The sequence below is a fragment of the Salvia hispanica genome, chromosome 1, assembly GCF_029641045.1.
Source record: "Salvia hispanica isolate PSC_SH4W2 chromosome 1, Shi_PSC_v1, whole genome shotgun sequence".
Lineage (NCBI taxonomy): Eukaryota > Viridiplantae > Streptophyta > Magnoliopsida > Lamiales > Lamiaceae > Salvia > Salvia hispanica.
Genome location: NC_142692.1, coordinates 31,616,645 through 31,641,249, shown reverse-complemented (window position 1 = coordinate 31,641,249; position 24,605 = coordinate 31,616,645). Strand labels below are relative to the sequence as shown.

Genomic DNA, 24,605 nt, shown 5'->3' with positions numbered 1-24,605 from the left:
GATGTGATGGTGGAGTATATTTTTGTGTTAATTATAGAACATTAATATTCATATTTCCGTTTTTTTGAGATATTTTGTGTAATTTTGGTTTTTCAGGTTCGATTTTCGGATAATTCGGTTCGGTTTAATACTCATTTTCACAAAATTGTTATTTTCATTTTCGGTTTAATACAATTTGGCTAAAAAACTGAACCGAAAATCGAATACTCACCCCTAAAAGCAAATACTTTATAGCCAGTTGTAATAAAAATCGAATACTCACCCCTAAGAGCAAATACTTTATAGCAAGTTGTAATAATTTGTAGATCTTGAATTGGTCCAGTTGGAGTGGGTTCAAAAAATTTTTGCCGAGAGTTATAGTGTCCACATACTGAATGGTGGGAGGTAGATAAAAGTGTTTTGGCACTTGTAAGAATTATTCAACCCATGATATAGCCGAGTAGATTGTCTGGACTGCCCATATTTATAGAGAAGGAAATCAAATAACAGATTTTGGTATGAGTTATGTCTACGAAAGTGGTACTGAACGAGTCTCGAACAATTGAATATGAACTATTGTTGTTACATGGCCAACTATGGGTCACTTGTTGCCGATGATTATGTGCCTAAAGTTGAGTTTGAACCTTAGAATATTGTTGGTGTTTTTTTTTCCAGAAATGATTAATTGAAAGGAGGGCGGGTGGGACCCACTACAGAAAAATTGGAAGTGACACAAGATACGAAATCTAATTGATTTTACATATGTTTTTTACAACTTTTGTATTTGTGGGCAAGAATCGAAAATTCGGCGATTCGTATCGTCGAATTTATTTTCAATTTGTAGCATTATTTTGATTTAGGTGCATGAATTGCGTCTTCATCAAATGTCTACCTGTGATGTAACATAATAACACTATGTTAATTATTAACACCCTTTTGATTTGACTACTGGCCGATAAGTTCATGCTTAATTTCATTGATTACACTAACTACCTGTTTCATTACTCCCTCTATCCCAATGATGATGACCCCTTTCTTGGACGACACAAGATTTTATGTCATTATATTTGTGTGTTAAGTGGAGAGAGTAAAGTAAGAGAGAGAAAATAAAATAGATATAAAGAGGTTTCCATTTTAAGTAATAGGTCATCTTGATTGGGACAAACCAAAAAGGAAAGCAGATCATTTTCAATGGGACGGAGGGAGTACTAACCTGTTTGCATTTAAAATAGAACTACCAGTTTATTTGCTTACAATTAATGGCGTGGGCTGAGGTAGTATTTGCAATTAATTTTTAATTCTATTTATAGCTAGTTTCATTTTATTGTACATTTAGAAAATCAGAAAAATATTCAACCTTTGATTTTTATTTTATACTCCTTCCATCTCTTGTTAAATGAAGTATTTTTTGTTCAATATAGGATTTTAAGCAGTTTTTATTTTATACTCCTTCCATCTCTTTTTAAATGAAGCATTTTTTGTTCAATATAGGATTTTAAACGGTATTAATTTACGAGTTACATGAAAAGTAAATAAAATAGATAGATGATGTTCTTATTTTCAAGAAATTTGTGAATTAAAGCGAGAAATTTTATAACTGATAATTTTTTTGGCAGACTAAACTTTCGAATTCTCGTCGCTCACATGAGTCAACATCCAGCAATCGCTAACGATTTTGACATTCGGTCTAATGACAATTGATGGACCCGAGGAAATATGTAGGTAGAACATCTAATATGTCTAAACCAATGAAAAGAAAGAGTAGATGATCTTTGTAGTTTTGTAGGTAACTTATTGATGATGCATGCGATGTTAGAATAATGGAGTTTCTCTACATACTACAATGATTATATATATGGGTCACTGTTTAATTGTTTATTATAGTTCTCCTATTTATAAATTAAAACAACACTTTGAGTAAGGTTCATATTTTTATGTAATTCAAGTTCAAAATCAATAGTAGTTATGGTTATTTAAAGTTTTGAAAATTGATTAGTTTGACCATTAGAAAAAAAGAGGGGACCCGCGGCCGGGGCCGACGGAGGCTAATTGAATTTGAAACGGCGTCGAAGGCGCGTGCGTGAGATTGTGTGTCACTACTATTATTGTGATTGGTTTCTTCTCTAATAATGAGGAGCCACCGACAGTAATTACGACCTTAACTACCAAACTAAAAACGGTTAAAATAGTTATGTTTATGTAGTCTTCGTTTTATAAAGTCAAGCTTGGGCAGTTCAAGGTGAATTTTTCAAGATATAAACAGTTATGTAATGATTATGATAGACTTGTAGCTAGCAAATTGGTTGATGTGTTACATGTTAGCGACTCTAATATCCCATGTCGGTTGTGTAATTAATGTCCGTGTGAAGTTTTTTTGAGTAATTGGATTCTATTTTTAGATAGACTAGTCTTTTATGATGAGTTTCGGTGTCCGTCAACAAAAATTAATCACCTTATATTTTTAGTAAGTTTCTCAGTGAATTTCATTCTATATTGTAACACTAATAACATCATCAATCACGGTTTTTTTTTTCTCTGCATTTCTTTTTACTTTACCACGTTATTTTATTAAAACACATGTTGTCCATTAGCAAGACTATTGATATGGGATGTAGTGCTTAATGAATAAAAAATATATGACCTTCCAAAATGGGATAATTGTCTTATAGTAATACACAGATTATATATTTTGGCACTATACTCAATTTTTTTCAAGCCTAGAAATATATGAATTCTCTTATTTTCTGTCTATGCACAGCAATTGAATTTCAACCTGGGCTTGTACTTGGACTAAATTAGGCTTATGATTTAGAAGTTGGAATTTCAAAGTGGGCTTATACTTGGGCTAAAATATAACTTGAGCTCTTTATGAAAATTGGGTTTGTTCATTTTGAGCTAAATGGGCTTTCCAAGCCACATTGTATTTATTGGGTTGGTATATTTTGGAGTAGGTCCAAGTTTACCATATGATTATATGAATATTTGTCAAATATTTTGGAGTATATAATTAAGTCTGGTCAGTGTATAGAAATGGTTCGAGTGCTCAATTCAATGATAATGGGATGTACTAATTAATTAATTAATTAATGGAGTTTGCGTAGTGAGATGCACTAATTCGTAATGTTTTAGCAATTAATAATGTTTTGTTGACTTTAATTATGCAATTAACTACTGAATGAGCTGTATATATGTGGGCCGACCTCGGCACGGCAATGGCATGCCAATTATATATATGAACACCAATTTAAAATTCAAGATGCCAATCTTTTCAAAATCTTCTTGATTTTTTTTTTTTTGACGAACTATTCGAAATCTATTTTTAACACTAGAGTAGATTGAATTGAATCTAACACTTATGGCATGCTTGGTATGATGGAATGAAATTAGGGTAGAATGAAATTGAGGTTGGAATAGAATGAAGATATGAATGAAATGTCAATTTCCTTATATTTCTTTGCATTTTCATTCATTCACTCGTTCATTCCATCACACCAAGCAAATGAATAGAATGGAAATAAGAATCACATTCCATTCCACAATTCCATTCCATCATACCAAGAAGCCCCTTACTGTTTATACAAGTCAGAGTTATTATAAAGAATTCATCAAACTTTTAAGTATGTCGGTGGAGAGATTGATTATTTTGATAAATACATTTTTCTTAACAACGAACGAACATTTCAGTAAACACATATTGTTAGAACTCAAATTTTATTAACTTAGTAAATTATCCTAAAGTTGATAAATTTACATAATAGAGCTACGTCAGTGTGAGATAATAACCATAAAGCATAACTAAGATTATAAATCCCAATATTAGGTGTAAAGAAATTAAATTTTGCTATACACATCTTTGTTGTAACTTAATAACAAGGTAAAATTATCAATTGTTGAAGTTTAATTGTTTAGAAATAATTCAAGTAAGCGTGAAAAATGGGCAGTTAAATTCGATTGAGCAAAGCAAATAGTGTCTTAATTTTGTCAAATAATCACCACTTTATATTTTCACCATTACACATTATAGAAATGACTGGTGTTTGGCTAAACTGAGCAGTTTCCCCCATTATTAAACATAATGATGTTTGAAGAAAATAATTAATTAAAACGCACATCTTATACTATCATTCACCAAACTCAACACCTGTCCATTTATGATAGTACCATCTTTTGTATGGACTACAAACAATAAATTATTATCCCCACTCATCGATACAAAATAAATTCCTATTTTAAACTATAGTAAGAGAATATATTATAGGTATTATAAAGAAAGCACAGAGTAGGTCACTGTAAAGCTGTCGAAACAAAATCACCCTGGCCTAATTTCGGGCCGTGCTGGCTGGACTACTGCACATATGGCCCGACCCAGCCCGAATAATTCATTTGACTAGAATATTTTACATTACTACATTTCATTGTTTTTTAAAACGACTAGATTTTTAAAAAAGACTAAGTATGCACGGCCAAGTTGGCGTAGTTCAAAAAATATATTAAGAACCTATCAAGTAATGGGGTCATTCGGTTGGTACATTTACTTGTGATTTAAATGTCATATCTATTTTCTTCTCATGCTCGGTTGACTTTTTTTTCAAAAAGTTTGGCCCGGAACATATATTTTGGTCCATCTCCACAGTATCAACATTCATACATTGTATTTCATGATTAATCATATCACTTCTACCTGTTTGACTAATTTAATCCTAAACTAATCTTAGTTTGCTCTATTTCATGTTATATATCTTGTCTAGCAAACGAAAGTCCCCTAAATAGATCATACATATGCAGCTGACTACCTTTTTAGTAGCCTGGATTCATAATCTAGAAAGTCTGGGAAAGAGTTGAGTCATATGGCATAAAACACTTAAGCTATGATGATATTACACCTTTTTATCTAACCTACCAAATAGTATATCAAGCACGCCTACCATAAAATATCGATCTTGCTTAATCAACATAAAATATCTTGCTAGACTTTGTTGTGTAGGACAGCAAACAAGGTCCAAAAATGAACACATGATTAAAAATGAGAGAAAAATCAAAAGCTATTAATGCCAAAATGTTTTCTTGAATTGTTTTCCACCTAAAGTCCGAGATCCCTGGTGTCCACGCCTCCCCATTGGCCACACCATTTTTCAACTCTCCCTCTCTCTCTTCTCACTTCAACTCCTACTCTTCCATCTCCATTCTTTGAGCTCAAATCTTGGAGCACTTTTTTGTTAAAAAGGATATAACTCATTTTTCCTTCAAATTTAATAGTACTAATCAATTTCCAAAATTGAGTCTTGAATTTGATGAATCAATTCGAGCAAAACACGCAGATGGGCTCGGGGCTGACCCGATACAGGTCGGCCCCGAGCTCGTATCTGACTAGCCTTCTGAGCTCGGAAGGCGGATTCGGAGAAGAAGACTTCGCCGAGCTCTTCAACCCGCGAGCCTCCAGCCCTGAGACGCAGGTCATCTTCTCCAGGTTCATGAACAGCACCCCTCCTCTCCCGCCGAGAAAGCCGGAGAATGATGACTTTATTCAACCTCCCCCGCAGAAGCTGCAGAGGCACCACAGCAACGATTACTCCTCCGCATCTCAGATGATGTTTCCCACCACCCACAATTCCGACGCCGACGCCACTTATGGAGGAAAACACTTTCCGCCGCAGATCAAGATGGAAAGCGGCGGCGGCGGCCTTATTCGCCACAGCAGTTCTCCGGCTGGCCTCTTCGCAAACATAAACTTCGAAAATGGTAATTTTCACTTTTTTTCCTCTAGTTTAATCATCGGGGAGATTTGTTGGATTTCAAATCCGAGCGGACAATGTTTAAATTTAATTTTATTTTTTTTACTTTCTGCAAAATCCACAGAGTTCAAACCAATGAACTACACTTCTTCTCCGGCGATGAACTCGATCTCAGAAATCGATAGCAAAGGCAATGCAGAGGATGATGTCGACTTCATCACTGGTTTACCTTGGGATGATTCGCCGCTCTTGTCTGATTCTTACCTAAACGATCAGGTCTTGTCTTAATTAATTAATTGATTAATTAATTCAGCCCATGCTTGAATCTGATGATGGGGGAAACATTTGCAGAAGAAGGAAGCAGGAGATAATCGGCCGAAGACGACTCTGTTGTCTCATCACCTGAGCTTGCCCAAAGCAGCAATGGAGAAGCTTCTGGAAGATTCGGTTCCTTGCAAGATCAGAGCCAAGAGGGGCTGTGCTACTCATCCTCGGAGCATTGCTGAAAGGGTACTGCTTTGGAAAATTAATCAACATCTTCGGATTCAATGATGAAGCTTCTAATGCGATGTAATGATCTTGTTTCAGGTTAGAAGAACGAAGATCAGTGAGCGGATGAGGAAGCTTCAAGAACTCGTGCCCAATATGGAGAAGGTGATGATGCTTTTCTTGCCTTCATATGCATAAATCATAATGTAGTGTAATAATTTAAACGTTTTACCAATTGAGCTGCACTTCATCGCCAGCCAGTTACGACTGAATAGATATGTTATAGCATAGAGATGTTAACGAAGTTCGTAGTTTTAGAAAGTTCATGATCAAGAATATAATGTTGGTTGATAATCGAACAATAGATAACTAACTAGGTTCGATTTTGTAGCAAACGAATACATCGGATATGCTGGACTTGGCTGTTGATTACATAAAGGATCTTCAGAGACAAGTAAAGGTGTGTTAACACAAATTTCACTCTCAACTCTACTTTCTTTGCATTGCATTGACTCTCTCTCGATCGATCAATGTTCAATTGCTAGACGCTTTCGGGTAATCAAGCCAAGTGTAGCTGCTCAGCTAGATCAAATGGCTACTGATGTTGCAAGATGATGAAGGAGAAAAAGGCCAAGTTCAGTGTCAGTATATATATTCTATCAGATTGTAAGTCTCTTGATGTTTTCTCTTCCTTAGGTTGATCAACTTAATCAATGTTTCTTTTTTTATCTCTTTTTTTATCTTTGTTTTGAGGTTGAGGTTCAATTAGATTGAGCTCCTTGTCACATACTCCTATTTTAGAAGAAAGGCATGTACAAAATTGTCAATTTGGATAAAAGAAATGGTACTTTTCTAGCTATCTTTGATCTTTAGAAAAAATGAGCTTTTGTGGTCACTTTTATTATTAAAGATAAAATATGCGAGAGTCATAACTGCACTTTGATTATCCAAAATGACTCTCCAAATACTAATGGGGTTTTAATAATAAAAGTATGTTTTTCCATTATGATAGCTAGAAAAGGTATTTTGGTTATCCAAATTGGCAAATCTTGTGCATTCCCACTTCTCAAATTGGTAAATTGTTATGTTAGGTGAAGTCCATAAAAATTCTTCTAAATAAAATGAGTTGAATTACCTGTTGAAGTTGAAGTTTTGGTGAGAAGTAAATGCAACTTATTTGGAAAGGGTAATAATGGCTAATGGAATAGTAAAACTTCCTAATGAAGGAGATTATATTTGGAATATCTAGAAAATCACCTTTGGCAATCCATTAATTATCTGACAATTGGTAACCCACTGAGGAAAAAGATGATAGTGATGTCCATAAAAACTTCTCTAAAAAAGCACTCTCTAGGTGTCCGTTTATATTTAGTTAGTAGTCTACTTTTGTTAACTTAATCGATTCCCACCTAATGTCGGATCTAGATTGGGTCGGGGTTCGACTGATCCCATTTTTCGCCCATTAGAATCGAAAAATTCAATAAAATTTGATATTTTAGTTGTCTCTAATTCTATGGTGTAATTTAATCCAGTCGAGTTTCATTTCATTCTTTGTCTGTCATCCATTTATTGACTCGGCCTTTCTACATGACATTTTTCACATTGAATCTAACCATCCATTTTCATCACAAAACCAGATTGTGAAAAAAATTTTGCCTTTTTCCTTCTAAGGAAAGCACTTTATTGCTTCCCTACGCATGTATGCCTACATAATAACTTTCTCATTTTTTAACTTTCTTTAAATTTCATCCACTTTAATGCTATCTACTATACTTCTCTCTCCCAATCCTCTCTATAGACGGCCCCCTACAAGGTAACTAGGGTGATGCTTTCTTTGAGCTGTATTCCACTACTACAATCCATTTCCACACATGTTGCCATTTATAGCAAGTTTTCATGTTCATTCTTCCTTTTCACTATGCACTAAATCTTGTCCTCCTCCATTAATGAGTATTGATAATCGATTCCTTTGTAAAGGAATTGCTCACGCTTTACTTTAAAATGGTTGGTTCCCAAGTATTCTACTCATATGATGGAGTAGGTTTATTCTCTTTTAAATGATGGCTCTTTGAGTAAAAGAATGACAATTGTCGGCAAACACAATAATGTTTTCTTTTGTTTTAATATTGTGATGATTGTTGGAATTTAACTTGTAGTGAAATAAAAGGAGTTTGTCATACATCGGTTTTTTTTCCATCAAAGTGTAGAAGTTTCTCATGCGATTTAAGAATCACAGTCGGTTTTAATATACGACTACATCCAATATTAGCTTTCACATATGAATGTGTAAATTGTATTCCCTATAGTCTCAATTTTGAAGTTCTTTTTATAGGACTTGAATTTCCATGAAAGTTATAGAAATAGCCACTTTTATAAATTAAAGAAAAATACCCTGACTTTTAATGGAAATTGTGAAAAACGGCACAAACTTTAAGAATATAAAAAGTTCATCTATGAGCAACGATGATCGAAAGATCTCCAAATCGATTTGAGGCAAACTGGTAGAGGGAATATATATTATGCGTGCCGGAACGTAATCAAATAAAAAATCTAAAGATTGTACAAACTTCAAACTATGATTTGAACCATTAAAAAATGTCAACAGATTACAAAATAACAGCAACAGAAAATATTAATATAGAGTCAACGGTTGACACCGTGTTGATATTGTGTTGACATTGTGTTGACATCAAAATCTTGAAATTTTTTATTGTGTTGACATTGTGTTGACTCTATATTGAAATGTTTGGAGTTTGTACAGTTTGCATTTTATCACTATCCTATGCAGGGTTGGGGTTTATCGGAACAAAAGTTTATTTTTTTTCTAGATATTAAATACGTTTGGATTTGTCGAAGATTTATTTCATGTTTTATGAACTTTTGTATATTTTTAAGCAGAGCCACCCGATTTTACACCTTTTTCATGATTAGATTATTTGATTATGGGTAGTTAGAATGAGATTTTTGGATAAGAAATCTAATTGAGATTCATAGTTAAATGCAATATTTTTTATGTCGGGCTTCAGATTATTTATAAGATTGAGTATTCAGTTCAGAAATGAATTTTATAGTGGCCCAAGCCGCCCAACTATAATTTCTGTTTCGTTTAATTTGTTAGGCCCAACATAAAATTGGAGTTGCTATAGAGGGAAAATTTTATTTTATACTCCCTCCGTCCCGGCTAAGATGACACATTGCTTAGCCGGCACGGGGTTTTAGGAGTTATTGGTTAAAGTGTTTAATTGGAGAGAGAGAAGGTGGGTGTAAGTATTAAAGTAGAGAGATAAAGAAAGATGAATATTTTAATAGGAGTGAGAAAAAGTGGTTGAGTGTATTAATTGGAGAGAGAAAGTTACCAAAAAAGGAAATGTGTCATCTTAGTTGGGACAAACTAAAAAGGAAAACGTGTCATCTTAAGCGGGACGGAGGGAGTATTTGACTAAAGGTCCTTTTTGGTCCTTAACATATGGAGATTTTTTTATTTTGGTCCAAAACCTTATCTTTTGAATTATTTGGTCCCTCACAAATAAAAACGGGCCACGTTTAGTCCGAACTGGATGGAAATGGTTAAATTTAACGTTCAACGAATATTAATTTAATTTTGACCAGATTAAGTTAATAATTAAGTTAAGAATTAAGTTAATATTAAATTTATATTAAGTTAAGTATTACACCGGACGGTCCCCTCTCCTCCGCCGCCGGAGCCGGTCCTCTCCCCTCTACCGTCGGAGCCGGTCCCCTCTCCTCCGCCACCATCTCCGCCGTCTCCATACGGTATCAACCACCAGCTCATCTCTCTCTTCTTCCCTTCCACCGCGAAGCACGTCCGCAGCGCGTCGTAGATCGACACCGGCAAATGACCCATCCCTGCGCCACCTCGATTTTCCTGAAAATGACCTCGGCCCTTCGGCTGGAGAGGCTGCGGTTGGTCTTCTTCTTCTTCTTCTTCTTGGATTTGACTCTGACTTGGCCGATGTAGGTTACTTTGGGGGAGAGGGCTCGGGGTTGTCGAGGCGTTTCTTGGGGAGGAAAGGGGAGGCCTTGTTAGGGCGGAGGCGGTGGCCGGGGCTGAGGATTGATTCGGAGAGTTTCATGGAGGAGGAAGAGGAGAGGCAGATGAAGAGCTCGCTGGTGTTTTTGCGGAAATGGGCTCTCTCTCTCTCTCTTTCTCTCTCCATTTCCTACTAGTAATTATTGTTTGTTACTCTGTTAATTTTGCTGGAAGAGGAGGGAGATTGAGCTGGTGGTTGACACTGTATGGCGGCAGCGGAAATGGTGGCGGAGGTGAGGGGACCGGCTCCGGCGGCGGAGAGGAGAGGACCGGCTCCGACGGCAGAGGAGAGGGGACCGGCTGGTGTAATTCTTAACTTAATATTAACTTAATTATTAACTTAATCCGGTCAAAATTCAATTAAAATTCGTTGACCGTTAAATTTAACCATTTTCATCCAGTTCGGACTAAATGTGACCCGTTTTTATTTGTGAGGGACCAAATAATTCAAAAGATAAGGTTTTGGACCAAAATAAAAAAATCTCCATATGTTAAGGACCAAAAAGGACCTTTAGTCTTTATATTTATATTTTACAAATTTATGTTCATAAGTTTTTGGAGTTTGAATATTTTTGCATATTAAATAAGAATCACATATGCATTACAAGTTAATTGGGTCAGCATAGACAACTCTATTGTTCAATAAAAACTAATGAAATCAACGTATAAACAAAATAAATGTTCGATTCAAACTCAAACGCAAGAAAAATACCAGATACAAAGGTAAACAACAACGAAACTATCTTCTACTAATAAGATAAGTTGGGCTTGTAGAACCATTCCACATGCAAATTAGTTACAATAATCATCATGTGTGCCGAGGCTTTAAAATGGTTGATGCTTCGGTTATAAACTGTTTATATGTCAATAAATTATTTATGTAAATTATATGCACCAAACGTAAAATTGGTGACATCAAAATTGTTGTCTGATGTATGACTTTTTTATACAGGGATAAGGAACAGATCAAATTTGAACTCTAAACTATTTTGTTTATTAGTATTATGATTTATGTGATATAAGAAGCAATGTATGGGCATAGCCCTTGTCGTTTAGAGCATCCTTAACCCCATCTTGGATTTGGGCCGCAAGTCCCCTCCATGTCATTAGAACACCTAAATTTGGAGTCTCATGGCACAACTTCATTAACTCCGCAGACCACAACTCAGGGCACAACTATTATTTTGCACTATTCACAACTACAACCTATTTTACTCGTAAAATTGAATACGTTGAACAATTAAAACCAGGAAAATTCATTGTTCAGTCAGAAAATAAAAAATTACAAATCCTAAAAAAAAGAAAATTACAAATCCTAGAAAAAAGAACTATTTTTTCTTCATTTGTGCGCGAAGATATTCGATCATCTCACGGTGCATTTTGAGCTCGTACTCCGACATTGTCGAGGTATCCCTCGATGTCAACTCCGTCAGTTGGCCCATCCGCAACGTAATACTCATATCCGACATAGAGTCTGATATCTTGTCCAGGGAAGGATTGGGCGGTGGCGGCGGCATAGCGGAGTAGCTCGCAGTTGCCTTCCCCTTTGCTTTCCTCTTTGCCGCCTTTGTGCCCATCGGATGACTTTGAATACCAGGAGATGAGGAGAACAAGTCGTCGTCTGTCGCGTTGAGGTCGATTGGCGGACCTCCTTCGCTCGAAGAGTAGTGTCCGGCGGCGTAAACTTTGGTTCTCTTCGCCGCCGCTTCTGCCCCACCGATGTACTTCGGGCTTTTCTCGACAAGCTTCCAAACGTCAAAGTACTTGAAGTGCTTCTTCCCATCAGCGAAGAAATCTGCCTTGGCCTTGTCCACAAGGTCCATCTAGCTGTGCCCGCTCGGCCACATCCGGACTACGTTAGTCCACTTGCCATTCCACTTGTTCATCTCCGCCTGGACCCGACCCCAATGCTTGCATAGTTTCACGTATGTAAGCTCGAATGAGCCGTCAGGTCGACCAGCGTTATACTTCTCTGCAATCCACTGCCAGAATACTTTGCCGCTTTACTGGTTGCCGATCACAACGTCCTCGGAGACGTCGACAAAGTTCTTGGCCAGCCACATTGTCTCCTGCGGACTATACTTCTTCGGCCCATCCTCATCAGCAACCTTGCCCTTGCCCTTGCCCCTCCCTTGAGCGGGCTCCATATCGCTGATCTCGTACTCATTAGTGCTAACTGGCGATTCCATGTCCATGTTGGTAGGCAACCTGAGACTAGGCGTTGCATTTGGGTTGGGTGTCGGCGGCAATTGCCAGTTGTTGGAGTTGACGAAATCGTCCATCTGTCGTTGGTCACTGTTAAACCAATCCATAGATACCGGAAGTGTTGAAATGCTAGAGGATTGAAAGTGAGTTTGTGGGGAAGAGTATTAGAATGGAGCAAATCAAGTGTATAAATAGGCAAACAAAATTTTAAAAAATAATAAGAGTAAAGGCCGAAATTAGTCCTGAACATATGGTCATTTTACGTTTTTGGTCCTAAACATTATCTTTTGGATTTTGTGGTCCTGAACATATGAAAATTTGATCATTTTGGTCCTCCGTCAACATTTCCGTTAAAAACAAACGGTCAACGGGTTTAATCCTGATTTTGACCAAATTAAACTTTTAATTCTGAATTTTTACTCCCTAATTAATTTTCTAATTATTTTTACAATTGTATTTCATCTTCTTCCTTCCTCTCATCTTTATCTTCTTCTTTCCTCTCCCCCTCCCTTGAACTCATGACAAACACGGATTTTGCGTGTTTTTAAGGGCTAGATTTGACTCGTTTTAAATGTCAATCATGCAAATTATGTTCTTAAATTGCATATGTTATACATTTGGTATTTTTAATGTGTTTGTTGATAAATGATAGAAAAAGATAGAAAAAGGTGCAAAAAGACCAAGGTGCAGCAGCCTCTGTTCGAGCCCATTCTTTCAGCGAGTTTGAAGTCCAATCGGTGCTTAATTCATATCATTCTCTTTGTCTTCGAAAGAGCTTCGCGTGGACATCTCGTACGTCTCAATCGGAGTTCTGTGGAGAAAGTTATGACTATTCTACGAACATTGCGCAGTGCAGTCAAAGCTGACGGAAATTAGGCGGAAATTCAAGGAAGGAATAAATTATTGCTCAAATCTCTCCTATTAATTGAAGAATTCGAAAATAATATCTTTTATATTTCTTGGAGGATAATTTTTACCATTCCTAAACCCTTTTTCTAGCCTATAAATACCCAAACCTAATTCACAATCTCTATCTCAGAGCCTCCAATCCTTTTCCCTCTACACATTCCTCCATTCCATAATCCACACATAATTCATCCATCTTCCATTGGAGCGGAGCTCTGCAGATCCAGGCAAGAGAAGACTGGAGATTGAAGATTCAACCTTGGGTTTTATCAAATTCTTTCATGTCTAGTACTTTTATTGATTTTTACTACTTGTCTATGAGTAGTTAAATATCTTTTGTATGGTTTTTGGTGAAGACTATTATGAACATGTTTTGATTTATTGAATTCAACTTTTTCCTAGCTCTTGTGATTGTTTTGCTTGTTCTTGTGCTTTTATTGTTCTTTTGTCTGGCCAACTTTAGAACTATGTCCGTTTAACTAGATTAATCGAGAGATAGCTAGTTTTACGTGGTAAAAGGAACGAGTACAACACATAGGTTTATCTACACTCGAGAGAGGGGACCCTTTATGAGGACTTGAGTCTTAGTAACTTAAGGAGTTAGAATCTAATCTATTGGAAGGAGACTTTGATAGTTAGAGTCTAATCTACTAGATAGGTGCACTCGAGAGAGGGCTTATCTTAAAATCGCGACTTTCCTAATAATCCTGGAGACACATAAAGGTAAAGGTTCTATGAGATTAATCATCACTAGGTTATATTAGTTGGATTTTAAAACTCTACATTCTTTAGTCTGTTTTGTATTATTTTATTTTCTTTTATTTGTTTATATTTTTGTCTAGTTTATAAAACCAAAAACCAAAAATAATTTGTGTCTCTAGATAGTATATGACGCTTAGTATATGATAGCCAGTTGCAATCTTATTCTCTGTGTTCGATATCCCGGTACTGACCTTTAGCTATACTAGATCTACCCTGTAAACTTGCAGGTATTTTTAGTGCTAATAAATAGTGCATCAACTCACTCTCTTCCTCTAGCAGATACTACCTCCTCCTCCTTCTCCCCCGCCCTAATCCCCTTCTCTCATCTCCCCTCAATCCGCACCCCCAAATTCCCCCTCCTCTCCACACTCTCAGCTTCTCGAAAGCCCCAGTTCCGCCTCCACGCCTCAATGATCGAGAACGAGATCCCCGCCGCCGAGCGCCCGCCACTTTCCTTCGCGGAATCGAGTCAGGTGCCTCCAATTCCCCCGATTCCGTCCGCGGCAAGTTCGAGAGGATGATCAGGGAGGTGAGGACAACGTGTGCGCCGCGACCGAGGCCGCGAACGACAGCGGCAGCTTCAAGGAGGACGTCTGGTCGAGGCCTGGCGGCGGCGGCGGGATCAACAGGGTTTTTGTTAAATTCTCCAAATCATTGTCCCACATCGGCTTGGTGATGATCCTAACTTCTTTATATAAGTGTGGATAACCCTCCCCTTTATGAGGTCTTTTAAGGAGTGAGTGGCTCATTTCTAATATGGTATTAGAGCGGGCTCAAGCCGATGATGGATTTATCTCTTTATCTCTTCTCTTGCCTACCCACGTGATGGAAGTCCGATGTGCCATTCCGGCCCACACGTGAGGGGGCGTGTTAAATTCTCCAAATCATTGTCCCACATCGGCTTGGTGATGATCCTAGCTTCTCTATATAAGTGTGGATAACCCTCCCCCTTATGAGGCCTTTTAAGGGGTGAGTGGCTCATTTCTAATAGTTTTGCAGGACGGCACGGTGTGGGAGAAGGTTGGTGTGAATGTGTCAGTTGTTTACAGGGTTATGCCGCCCGAGGCGTACAGAGCGGCGAGAATGGGGATGTTAAGCCTGGTGATGTTCCGTTCTTCGCTGCTGGAATCAGCTCTGTAATTTCTTTTCATACCTAATTTTGCGATTAGATTTGTGATTTGATTTTGCAAATGTGTTTAATTGTATTTTCTCTTCTTCTTCAATAGGTTCTTCATCCAAAGAATCCTTTTGCTCCGACTTTGCACTTTAATTACCGTTATTTTGAAGAGAGAGGGGAGAAGGGGATTAGGGCGGGGGAGAAAGAGGAGGAGGGAGAATCCGTGGGAGGAAGAGAGTGAGTCATGAGGGGGGGGGGGAAGAGGAAGGAAGAAGATAAAGATGAGAGGAAAGAAGATGATGAAATTGAAGTGTAAAAATAATTAGGGAATTAATTAGGGAGTAAAAATTTAAAATTAAAAGTTTAATTTGGTCAAAATCGGGATTAAACTCGTTGACCGTTAGTTTTTAACGGAAATGTTGACGGAGGACCAAAATGATCAAATTTTCATATGTTCAGAACCACAAAATCCAAAAGATAATGTTTAATACCAAAAACGTAAAATGATCATATGTTCAGGATCAATTTTGGCCTATACTCAAATAATAATAGAAATCGTGGGGACTTGCGGCCCGACCCGAACACAATTAACACCGGGACGGGATGCAAGAGTTGCAGCACGGGCACCGGTAACGCCGGGCCGGACGGACCCCAGGAGTGGCCCAGGGACGCAAATGCGTCCTCGGGACCGTCCCGAGCCGTGACACTTGTCGCTCCAACGCTGCTCTCGGGCCGGGACTCGCGAAATGCAGGCCGGCCCCTATGCGTTAAGGATGCTCTTAGTTCTAGATTTTTGACGATTGCATAGTACTAGTAATATTTTCCTCTTTGAATTTATACCTAGTGAAATATATTTTCTTTTTTCTCTCGTCTCAATATCGTATGCCAATAAACAAGCAGAGGGGATGCTATCTCACACATGCTATTCTGTTAACCATAAATATAATATTTAAATATTAATTTGTTTTTTTATAAAATAGTGGAACGTGAGACACTATATTTCAGTTGTGCTTTTCTCCATAGCAGGAAATCCAAATCTAATAAACAAACAACAAAAGCTCATAATGTAACTGTATTGTCACTCAAGATTTAATTCGGCCTGAATTCTAAAACTTGATAAATCAGCTAGTACAATGTTCATAACTTTTTAAGTCTTATGATACTTTTGGATTTCATTAGAGATACCACAATTCAACCAAAGTTGGTGTTTGAAAATTAAAAACTAATTGAAACAAAAGAAATTTGAAACAGAAAAATTTGTCGCACTAAATAAATCACTATTCTCATTGACAACATAGAATTTTATAACAAAATTATTGATTATGTTAACATGTAAAACTCCAGATTTCCTTCATCGAAAATTGAATATTTTTATAAGTATTTTATAGTTTTTGATCAGAATGTCACGGATTATTGAATTAAAAAATAGTTGTGGGCCCAACATTGCTCCCCAATTATTGTGGGCCGATTCATTAAATGGGGCGAGAATCTGGGTCATAGCTGTGGTGAAATTTGACAAATCTGAAAATATTTTATTATCGTCCATTGTCAATCGTTTTGATAATATCAATAGTTGGAATTTTTATAAATAAAATTGATAAAAATAAGAGAATTTAATAGAAAAATAATTGTAAATATTATTAATGAAAATGAAAGCACGTTATTAATGAAAAAATTACCAAAAGAATAAAGTAACTTTATGAAGAACTAAACAGGAAAAATTTACTACTAGTATTAATGAGAGACGGTGACACTAATTAACCGAGGAAATGGACTTCATCCTCAAATTAACAGTTGTATTTTTATTTTATTTATGCCAAAATATATGAATTTTTCCGGTTTTTACGTGATAGTGGTAACCTGTCAATTATCAATAAAAAAAATATGTCAATAATAGTATATAATTAAATCCGCTTGATGTACCAAACATGGGAAATGGGACAGAGTTCGGATTATTGTCGGAATCGTATTTATTGAAAGATAGAGTTTATGCCAACTTGATTGATAAAACCATGATTTTATTTTACTCTCTTCGTTCGGCAAATACGTGTCTCGCTTTCAATCGCTGTGAATTTAAAAAAGTCTGAAGAAACGTGAGTATAAATGTAAATATAAGTAAAATAAAATATAAACAAAATATGTTAGTGCACTACGAGAACTACTAATTAAAAAAGGTGAAAATTAAATACAGTAAGATATATAATGGCCTTGAGGGTATTTTTAGCTATTTTTTTTTTTTTGAAAAAACTATAAAAAATTAGCTCATATGATATTAAATCGAAGTTTATGGGTATTTTAAAATATTACAGACCAAAATGATACATCGACAAAGTTCGCCACCCAAAAAATATGTTCCTTCTAATAGACAGAATTGCCCTTCATGGCATTGAGGGTATTTTCACCAATTTTTTTTAAACCATGAAAAAGTAGCTCATATGATATTAAATCGAAGTTTATGGACGTTAAATGCCATTTTGAAACATTACGGACCATAAATGATACATTGACAAAGTTCGCAGGCAAAAAAAAGATGTTCCCTCCTATTGTAATTGTACATACATGTTTAAGTCGTCCATAGGTTTATTCCCGTATAATTGTCATATCAAACAGTGGTAGATCCAGGGGGCAAGAGGGGCGACCGCCCCTCCCCGGCAACCCTCTACCGTGGACCCGGATGTTAATTTTCCATTGTCGCCCCCTTCAATAGCTTCCGACATCGCCTCTCCCTTTCTTTAGCTTTTGACAAAAAAAAAAATTCGCTCCTCCATATGATGATCCTAAATTATATAGGACAATGTATAGCAAAATATTGTTGAATATCAAATATAATCTTATTTAAGTTTAGATCACGCTAAGTTAGATCACGCGGTACAATCACAAATAATGTTAAATCTCTCACTATTACTAATAGTACTAGTTTTTAAAATCGTGGGACAAGCTAGAATCTTCAATCGCAATCTGCTAAAGAAAAATAATAGTGGCTGCCCAATTTTGTAGTGACTAAAATTAGTTACACAAAATGTTGAATGTGTGAATTTTGGCAGCTAGTAGTATAAGAATAGTGAGATGACAATTAGTCACTTCTACTTTGCGTCAATTGTCATTATGATTTACTACTTCATAAAATTGCGCCAGCAGCCTAAGATCGTCACTGCATTTGCTATTCTATTTCAAATTTAATTAACTAGTCCTAGAGTATATACTTTCAAGCCCCGTTTGATAAAGTAGATGAGTTCAAGATAAATATATTATCTTGGTTTAAGATAGGGGTGGGTAGGTACGGTATACCTTACCGAAACCACCATGCCGTATACCTTATTGTAAATACGGTATGCAAAAAAGTCATTTCTTTACCTTACCAAAGTTTTCGATATATCAAACTTCGGTATACCTTATTTTCGGTATGACGAATTTTCATACCGATATCGTACCTCATTTTCGGCATACCGTACCGAAGTTCGGTATACCTGACTTTCAACATCAATTAAAATAGAAAATTAGAGTTTTTAGAATATTATTTATATTTTATAATTTAAAAAATAATAATTATATTTATATTTCACAATAAATTTTATAATTTAAAAATATATAAAATATATTTTATATATAATTGTGTTTATATTTTGTGGTATATACCTTAATTTACGGTATATACTGAATTTCGGTATGCAGCAGTATACCGCGGTATTTGAAAATTCATACCGTTACCTTACCGGAATCTTTCGGTAATGTATCATACCGTACCAAAAGTCACGGTATACCGAAAATTCGGTATTTTCGATACGATAAGACCGGTATTTCAATATTTTTCCCTGGCCCTAGTTTAAGAGTAGTAGTACTATTTAGTAGTAGAACATTTAACTTAGCATGGAAGCACCAACAAACTAAATCAAGATAAGTTTATGTATATTAAGTTAGCATATTTTATGTAAGTATTGAGTTGGCCTAAATGGTAGAGTGATTGAGTTAGTATGTTCATTTTTCAATAAAAATACTCTTTTCGATTCTGCATTCAACAAATGACAAAATGCATTCAATCAAAAGCCATAATAGATTACTCTCTCTCATCTGAGCCATTCCTAAAAGCCATTTATTAAAATGCTACTATCAATATCTACAAATTCCTCCAAAAACTAATAATTCAATATCTTCAGATCAATCATGTGCACATTTATTTGGGAGGCAGCCAAAAACGGTGGACCTCTTCAATTAATTGTGAAAAAATAATAAACGAATTCAATCATGTTACTCATTTCCAACTCAAATTCTACTTTAAGTTGCTTTCCTTTTTCTCATTCGATTTTAGCTTTAAGCCTTTAAATTCATTTTGTGTAACATGAACAACTGACCTATTGAATAGAAGAAAAACGTTTTATCAATTCAGACGTGTTTCATAGTTAATTAACTACATACTTAATATTAATATTGGAAAACATGTAGGAAATCCTTTTCAAAATCGTTACCTTAGTTAGGAGACAAACAAAATGTTACAAATCGTAACCTTAAGTGCATGTCTAGACTCGATTTTTTAGCATGATTTTGACAAGGATTAAATAATTAATTGTGCATATTAATAAACGATACCTTGAATCTGGACGATTAATTGATACGTGGCAAAACATCCTCCATTTCCTCTCCTTTTCCATAAGCTACAGTTGTTACTATACTAGGAATTGAAGTCTAGTTTGCACTAACCACTAGTTTCAAAAATATCATTATCGACCGACAAGTGAGACTGTGATGAGAAATTCCTCGGAAAGAAAATTCCGGAAACTGTTATGCTCCCTTTGTTTTCAATATACTTTTTCATCAAAAATACTTGAGATTATTTAATTACAAATTTGTAATTATAAATTTATTATTAAAATGAATATTAGTTCACGGTAAATTTACTCTAGTTTTGTAGTGGAGTAATAGTTTTGGATCATGAATCTCTCATGATTGAAGGATAATGAAGCTGTAGTCTCCACTTCCAGGGAGTGATCCAAAATGGGGGAGCATTTGACCCCATCAATCTTTACAAAAAGTTAATGCAATGTTTATCCAACTTTATAATAATTTTTCATGTGAACAGTAACTACTCTAATTTTATTTTCTTTTTTTTCTCAACTAAGTTTAAAAAATAAAATACGGATCCAGTTCGACTATCAGAAGCTCCATTGTTAATCCACCTATTTACTATAATTGAGATAATATTGACTTATTTTATGCTTTAATTGTTGTTTTTCCTTTAATTAAAATCAATTGGCTTTAAAATTTTGATTAACAAGCTCATACGATTTTGATAGTAAATTATAGACATGCAAATAAGATAAATTCACTATTAAAGGGTATTTTATTCGTGATTTGTATGTAGATAAAATGATCGGTGGATATGTACCGTGCAATGCAAATACAAAAGTTTTCAAAATATGACAAACACACATGAAACTAATTGATTAGTATAAAGTGTTATCGTGTTTGTGTCCTTATCCTACCAATAATAACAGTAATGGTAATAATTATTCTTATTTCTAATTTTTAGTTAGAGTAAGTACTATATTTAAGTTATGAATATGCTTTTATTTTTCACTTTCATGTTGAGCCTCTTTTCCATTCCATTTCATCATGCCTTCATTATCAATACGTAAGTTCTTTACGCCTCCCTTCCTTGCCTTATCTATCACAACTACCACCATCATGCTTGAATCGTTCACGTTATTATCCTATGTTATCGAGTTTATGTCGATACCATAATGTATTAATACTGACATGATCACGTTGTTAATGGATTCATATCGTGTCTAGACAGTGTTTGAATTTAAATGTAGCATGTTGAGTTTACGATCCGATTTAAAATTTTCTTAAAAAGTGATATCTAAATTTAAGCTTAATAGATTGACACGATATTAAGTTGATTTTGTGGCAGTACATTTCAAACCCCTAAAGTAGGAGCATTCCCAATTTCCCATTTAATTTACTGTAACGTTAATATGTGACGCTACTTCATTCATGATTGATCACCCAATCTTATCTCCAAAGTCCAAACCATGTTGACCTGTATACCCTTATTCAAACACGACACGTGGAGGGGCAAAAGCGTCATTCGGTAGAACCGCACTATTTAACGTGCATGCTCTCACTGAAACAAGTAGCCCAACTCTCACATGCAAACCTGTGCCACAGACCTCAACTTCTAGAGAGAGAGAGAAGAGATAGAGTTAATGGCCACCGCCGGCGCCTTCTCCGCCATCCTCCTCCTCTCTCTAACCCTCCCCTCCAACGCCTGCCTCCCCGCCGACCGCGCCGCCCTCCTGGCCTTCAAATCCACCCTGATCGAGCGCCACCTCGGCATCTTCCGCACGTGGCGCGGCACCGACTGCTGCCGGCGCTGGTACGGCGTCAGCTGCGACCCCGAGAGCCACCGCGTGGCCGACATCAACCTCCGCGGCGAATCGGAGGATCCTATCTTGGAAAAGGCCAACCGCACCGGCTACATGATCGGCCACATCTCCCCCGCCGTCTGCCGCCTCACGCGCCTCTCCAGCCTCACAATCGCCGACTGGAAGGGCATCTCCGGCCCCATCCCCTCCTGCATCACCTCCCTCCCCTTCCTCCGCATCCTCGACCTCGTCGGCAACAAGTTCACCGGCCCCATCCCCGCCGACATCGGCCGCCTCACCCGCCTCACCGTCCTCAACGTCGCCGATAACCAGATCTCCGGCTCCATCCCCCGCTCCCTCACCAATCTCTCCTCCCTCATGCACCTCGACATCCGCAGCAACCACATCTCCGGCTCGATTCCGAGAGATTTCGGAAAACTGAGAATGCTCAGCCGCGCATTGCTCAGCAAAAACAAGCTCACCGGCGCAATTCCGGCCTCGATCTCCTACATCTACCGCCTCTCAGATCTGGATCTGTCTCTCAACCAGCTCTCCGGCCCCATCCCCGCATCGCTCGGCAAAATGGCGGTTCTCGCAACTCTAAATCTGGACGGCAACAAAATGTCCGGCCAGATTCCGACGACGCTGATCAATTCGGGAATTAGCATACTGAATCTGAGCAGGAACGCGCTGGAAGGCTACATTCCGGATGCGTTCGGGCCGAGATCGTACTTCACGGTGCTGGATTTGTCGTACAACAATCTGAGAGGGAGGATTCCGAAATCGATATCGACGGCGACGTTCGTCGGGCACCTCGACGTCAGCCATAACCACCTCTGTGGGCCCATACCGGTGGGAGCTCCGTTTGATCACCTCGAAGCGTCGTCGTTTACCTACAATGATTGCCTATGCGGGAAGCCGCTTCGAGCTTGCTAGTTTTGAATTATGTTTGTGTCGCCTTATCTTGTTTCATTATTATTGTATTATTTAAATATATATATATAATAAGTGTATATTTCTAATTTTAATTAAATATACGTTATACTATATAGATTACAATAAGTTTTGTAAACAATTTTAGTTCCACTTATTTTACAGATCAATTATTCCATTTCCACATAAACTTTTAAGCTAGCTAATCTACTATCTTCTACATGCATAACTTAACTTTGATAAATGAGATAAATTATTACTAATAAAATTGGCCTATTCACCACATATTTTGTGTACTTGCATACTCATTTATATATCCAACTTGTGTCGAACATATCAAGTAATAATATAGCATGTCCTTGAGAAAGTAGTATAATAATTACTACTACTATATTTAGTGCACACATTCCCATGCATATATTGGGTTCAACATTGATGAATATATATTGCCTCCCTATCTTCAATTTGTAACGGTCATATTATTCTTTTTGCACCACATTTTACAATTTGTAAAATGTACTAGCACAATTGTTTAACTTTCCAGGTGATTTCTTTGTAAGATTATTCTTCATTTTTCAATCAAAACGACGACACAAATGTCTTGATAAATATTCTTCAATTTAGTAACAAATTTAAAATTTCAGATGTTTTAACTCTTGATAAAATATTAAAATATTTAAACATTTATTTGAATTATTAATTTATATTATTATTATTATTATTATAAAAGTCTTGTGAAGAGAACCATAACGTGGCTGCATAGTTATATTGTCGAAAATTAAAGTTTGAGAATTGCACGTGGAACTTAACTTATACAATAAAAAATCTAATGATTGTATATACTCCATATGTTTAGTCTTTGATTTGAACACCGAACTAAAGTATTAGTACCTATAGTGAGATTAACCATTCCCTTAATAAAATTGGCAAAATGTGAAGCCAAATGACAAAAAAACGACACCCAAATAAATGTCACTCTTGTTGAGTTGCCATTGGCCAACTTTTGAAAATGATGTTTACTATATATTGTAAGTTTGTAACTGATCATAGTTCATATTTTATTTATTTTATATTTTAAAAATAGTTTCTATCTACGATCCTTCGAAATCAATAGTAATTGATATTTATGACTAAGGGCTCGTTTGATTATATATTCAGAATAGATCTTATAGATGATAGATATTTTTCTATTATTATATTTTTACATTAGTACACATTAAATCCAAAATTCATATTTAATTAAAAGGATTGCTTTTGAGTATGAAGCAGCTTTAAATCCTTGGGCCAACTGCCTTTGAGTATGGAGCAGCTTTAAACCTTTGGACCAGCTATCTCACCCATTGAGGTGCCCACAAATCAGCGCGGGGAATAATCACTGAGCTCGCCGGTGGATACCCTTGGTAATTACCAAAAAAAAAGAAAAAATGATTGCTTCGTTTATTCAGCTCCGTGACAGTCAGAATATATAATGAACATAACATATCATAACTTCATGATATTTTTCAATATAATCTTCAACAATCTTTATGGTTTTTCCGACGATTTATCAATATTAAAATGTGTATATAATCCTATGAAGCCAAAATAATATTAAGTAGTTACTATTTCAGTCTCCAGGGTATACAATATTCAGTGGGCCCAAGCAACATGCTAACTACAGATGATGTCGATCATAAAAGTGGCACGCGAGGACCACGTGATCTGTTTCGTTCAAGTCCACTCGTCTATTACCCAAGAAATTAGTGAGTCTCTTCGATTGGGAAATGCACAGTTTAATTTTCCTACACAACGAACTCTAATTACAAAATGAATGCAAGAATTGAATTGGTTCATTGATTATCTACTTACAAAATTACACATATCGAAGTGGTCATTAACTCATAACCAGGGAGAAGTGAACTCACGCAACTTTTTTGCTCAGCTTACATTAATAATGATCAAACCAACTTACATCATTAGTTGTCGAAATACATTAATTGGAATTAAATACCTAGTTTAAGCTATTTGCGATATTTTGAAATGAACCTCTCTATAGGCTAGGCCAATAAAAGAGATAATTAAATTAAAAT

General features: G+C 36.3%; 2 protein-coding genes across 2 annotated transcripts; both read left to right on the top strand.

The window, feature by feature from the left end:
• The first annotated feature begins 5,034 nt into the window (after positions 1–5,034).
• Positions 5,035–7,059, top strand: LOC125218273 (transcription factor bHLH122-like). The gene is made up of 6 exons (XM_048119909.2): positions 5,035–5,718; positions 5,836–5,987; positions 6,063–6,221; positions 6,300–6,365; positions 6,592–6,660; positions 6,746–7,059. The coding sequence occupies exons 1-6, from the start codon at positions 5,271–5,273 to the stop codon at positions 6,800–6,802; spliced, it is 951 nt and encodes a 316-aa protein (XP_047975866.1). The 5' UTR covers positions 5,035–5,270; the 3' UTR covers positions 6,803–7,059.
• Positions 7,060–21,371: 14,312 nt separating this feature from the next.
• Positions 21,372–22,636, top strand: LOC125224365 (uncharacterized). The gene has a single exon (XM_048127758.2). It carries the CDS (start codon positions 21,445–21,447, stop codon positions 22,537–22,539), a length of 1,095 nt encoding a protein of 364 aa, XP_047983715.1. The 5' UTR covers positions 21,372–21,444; the 3' UTR covers positions 22,540–22,636.
• The last annotated feature ends 1,969 nt before the right edge of the window (positions 22,637–24,605 follow it).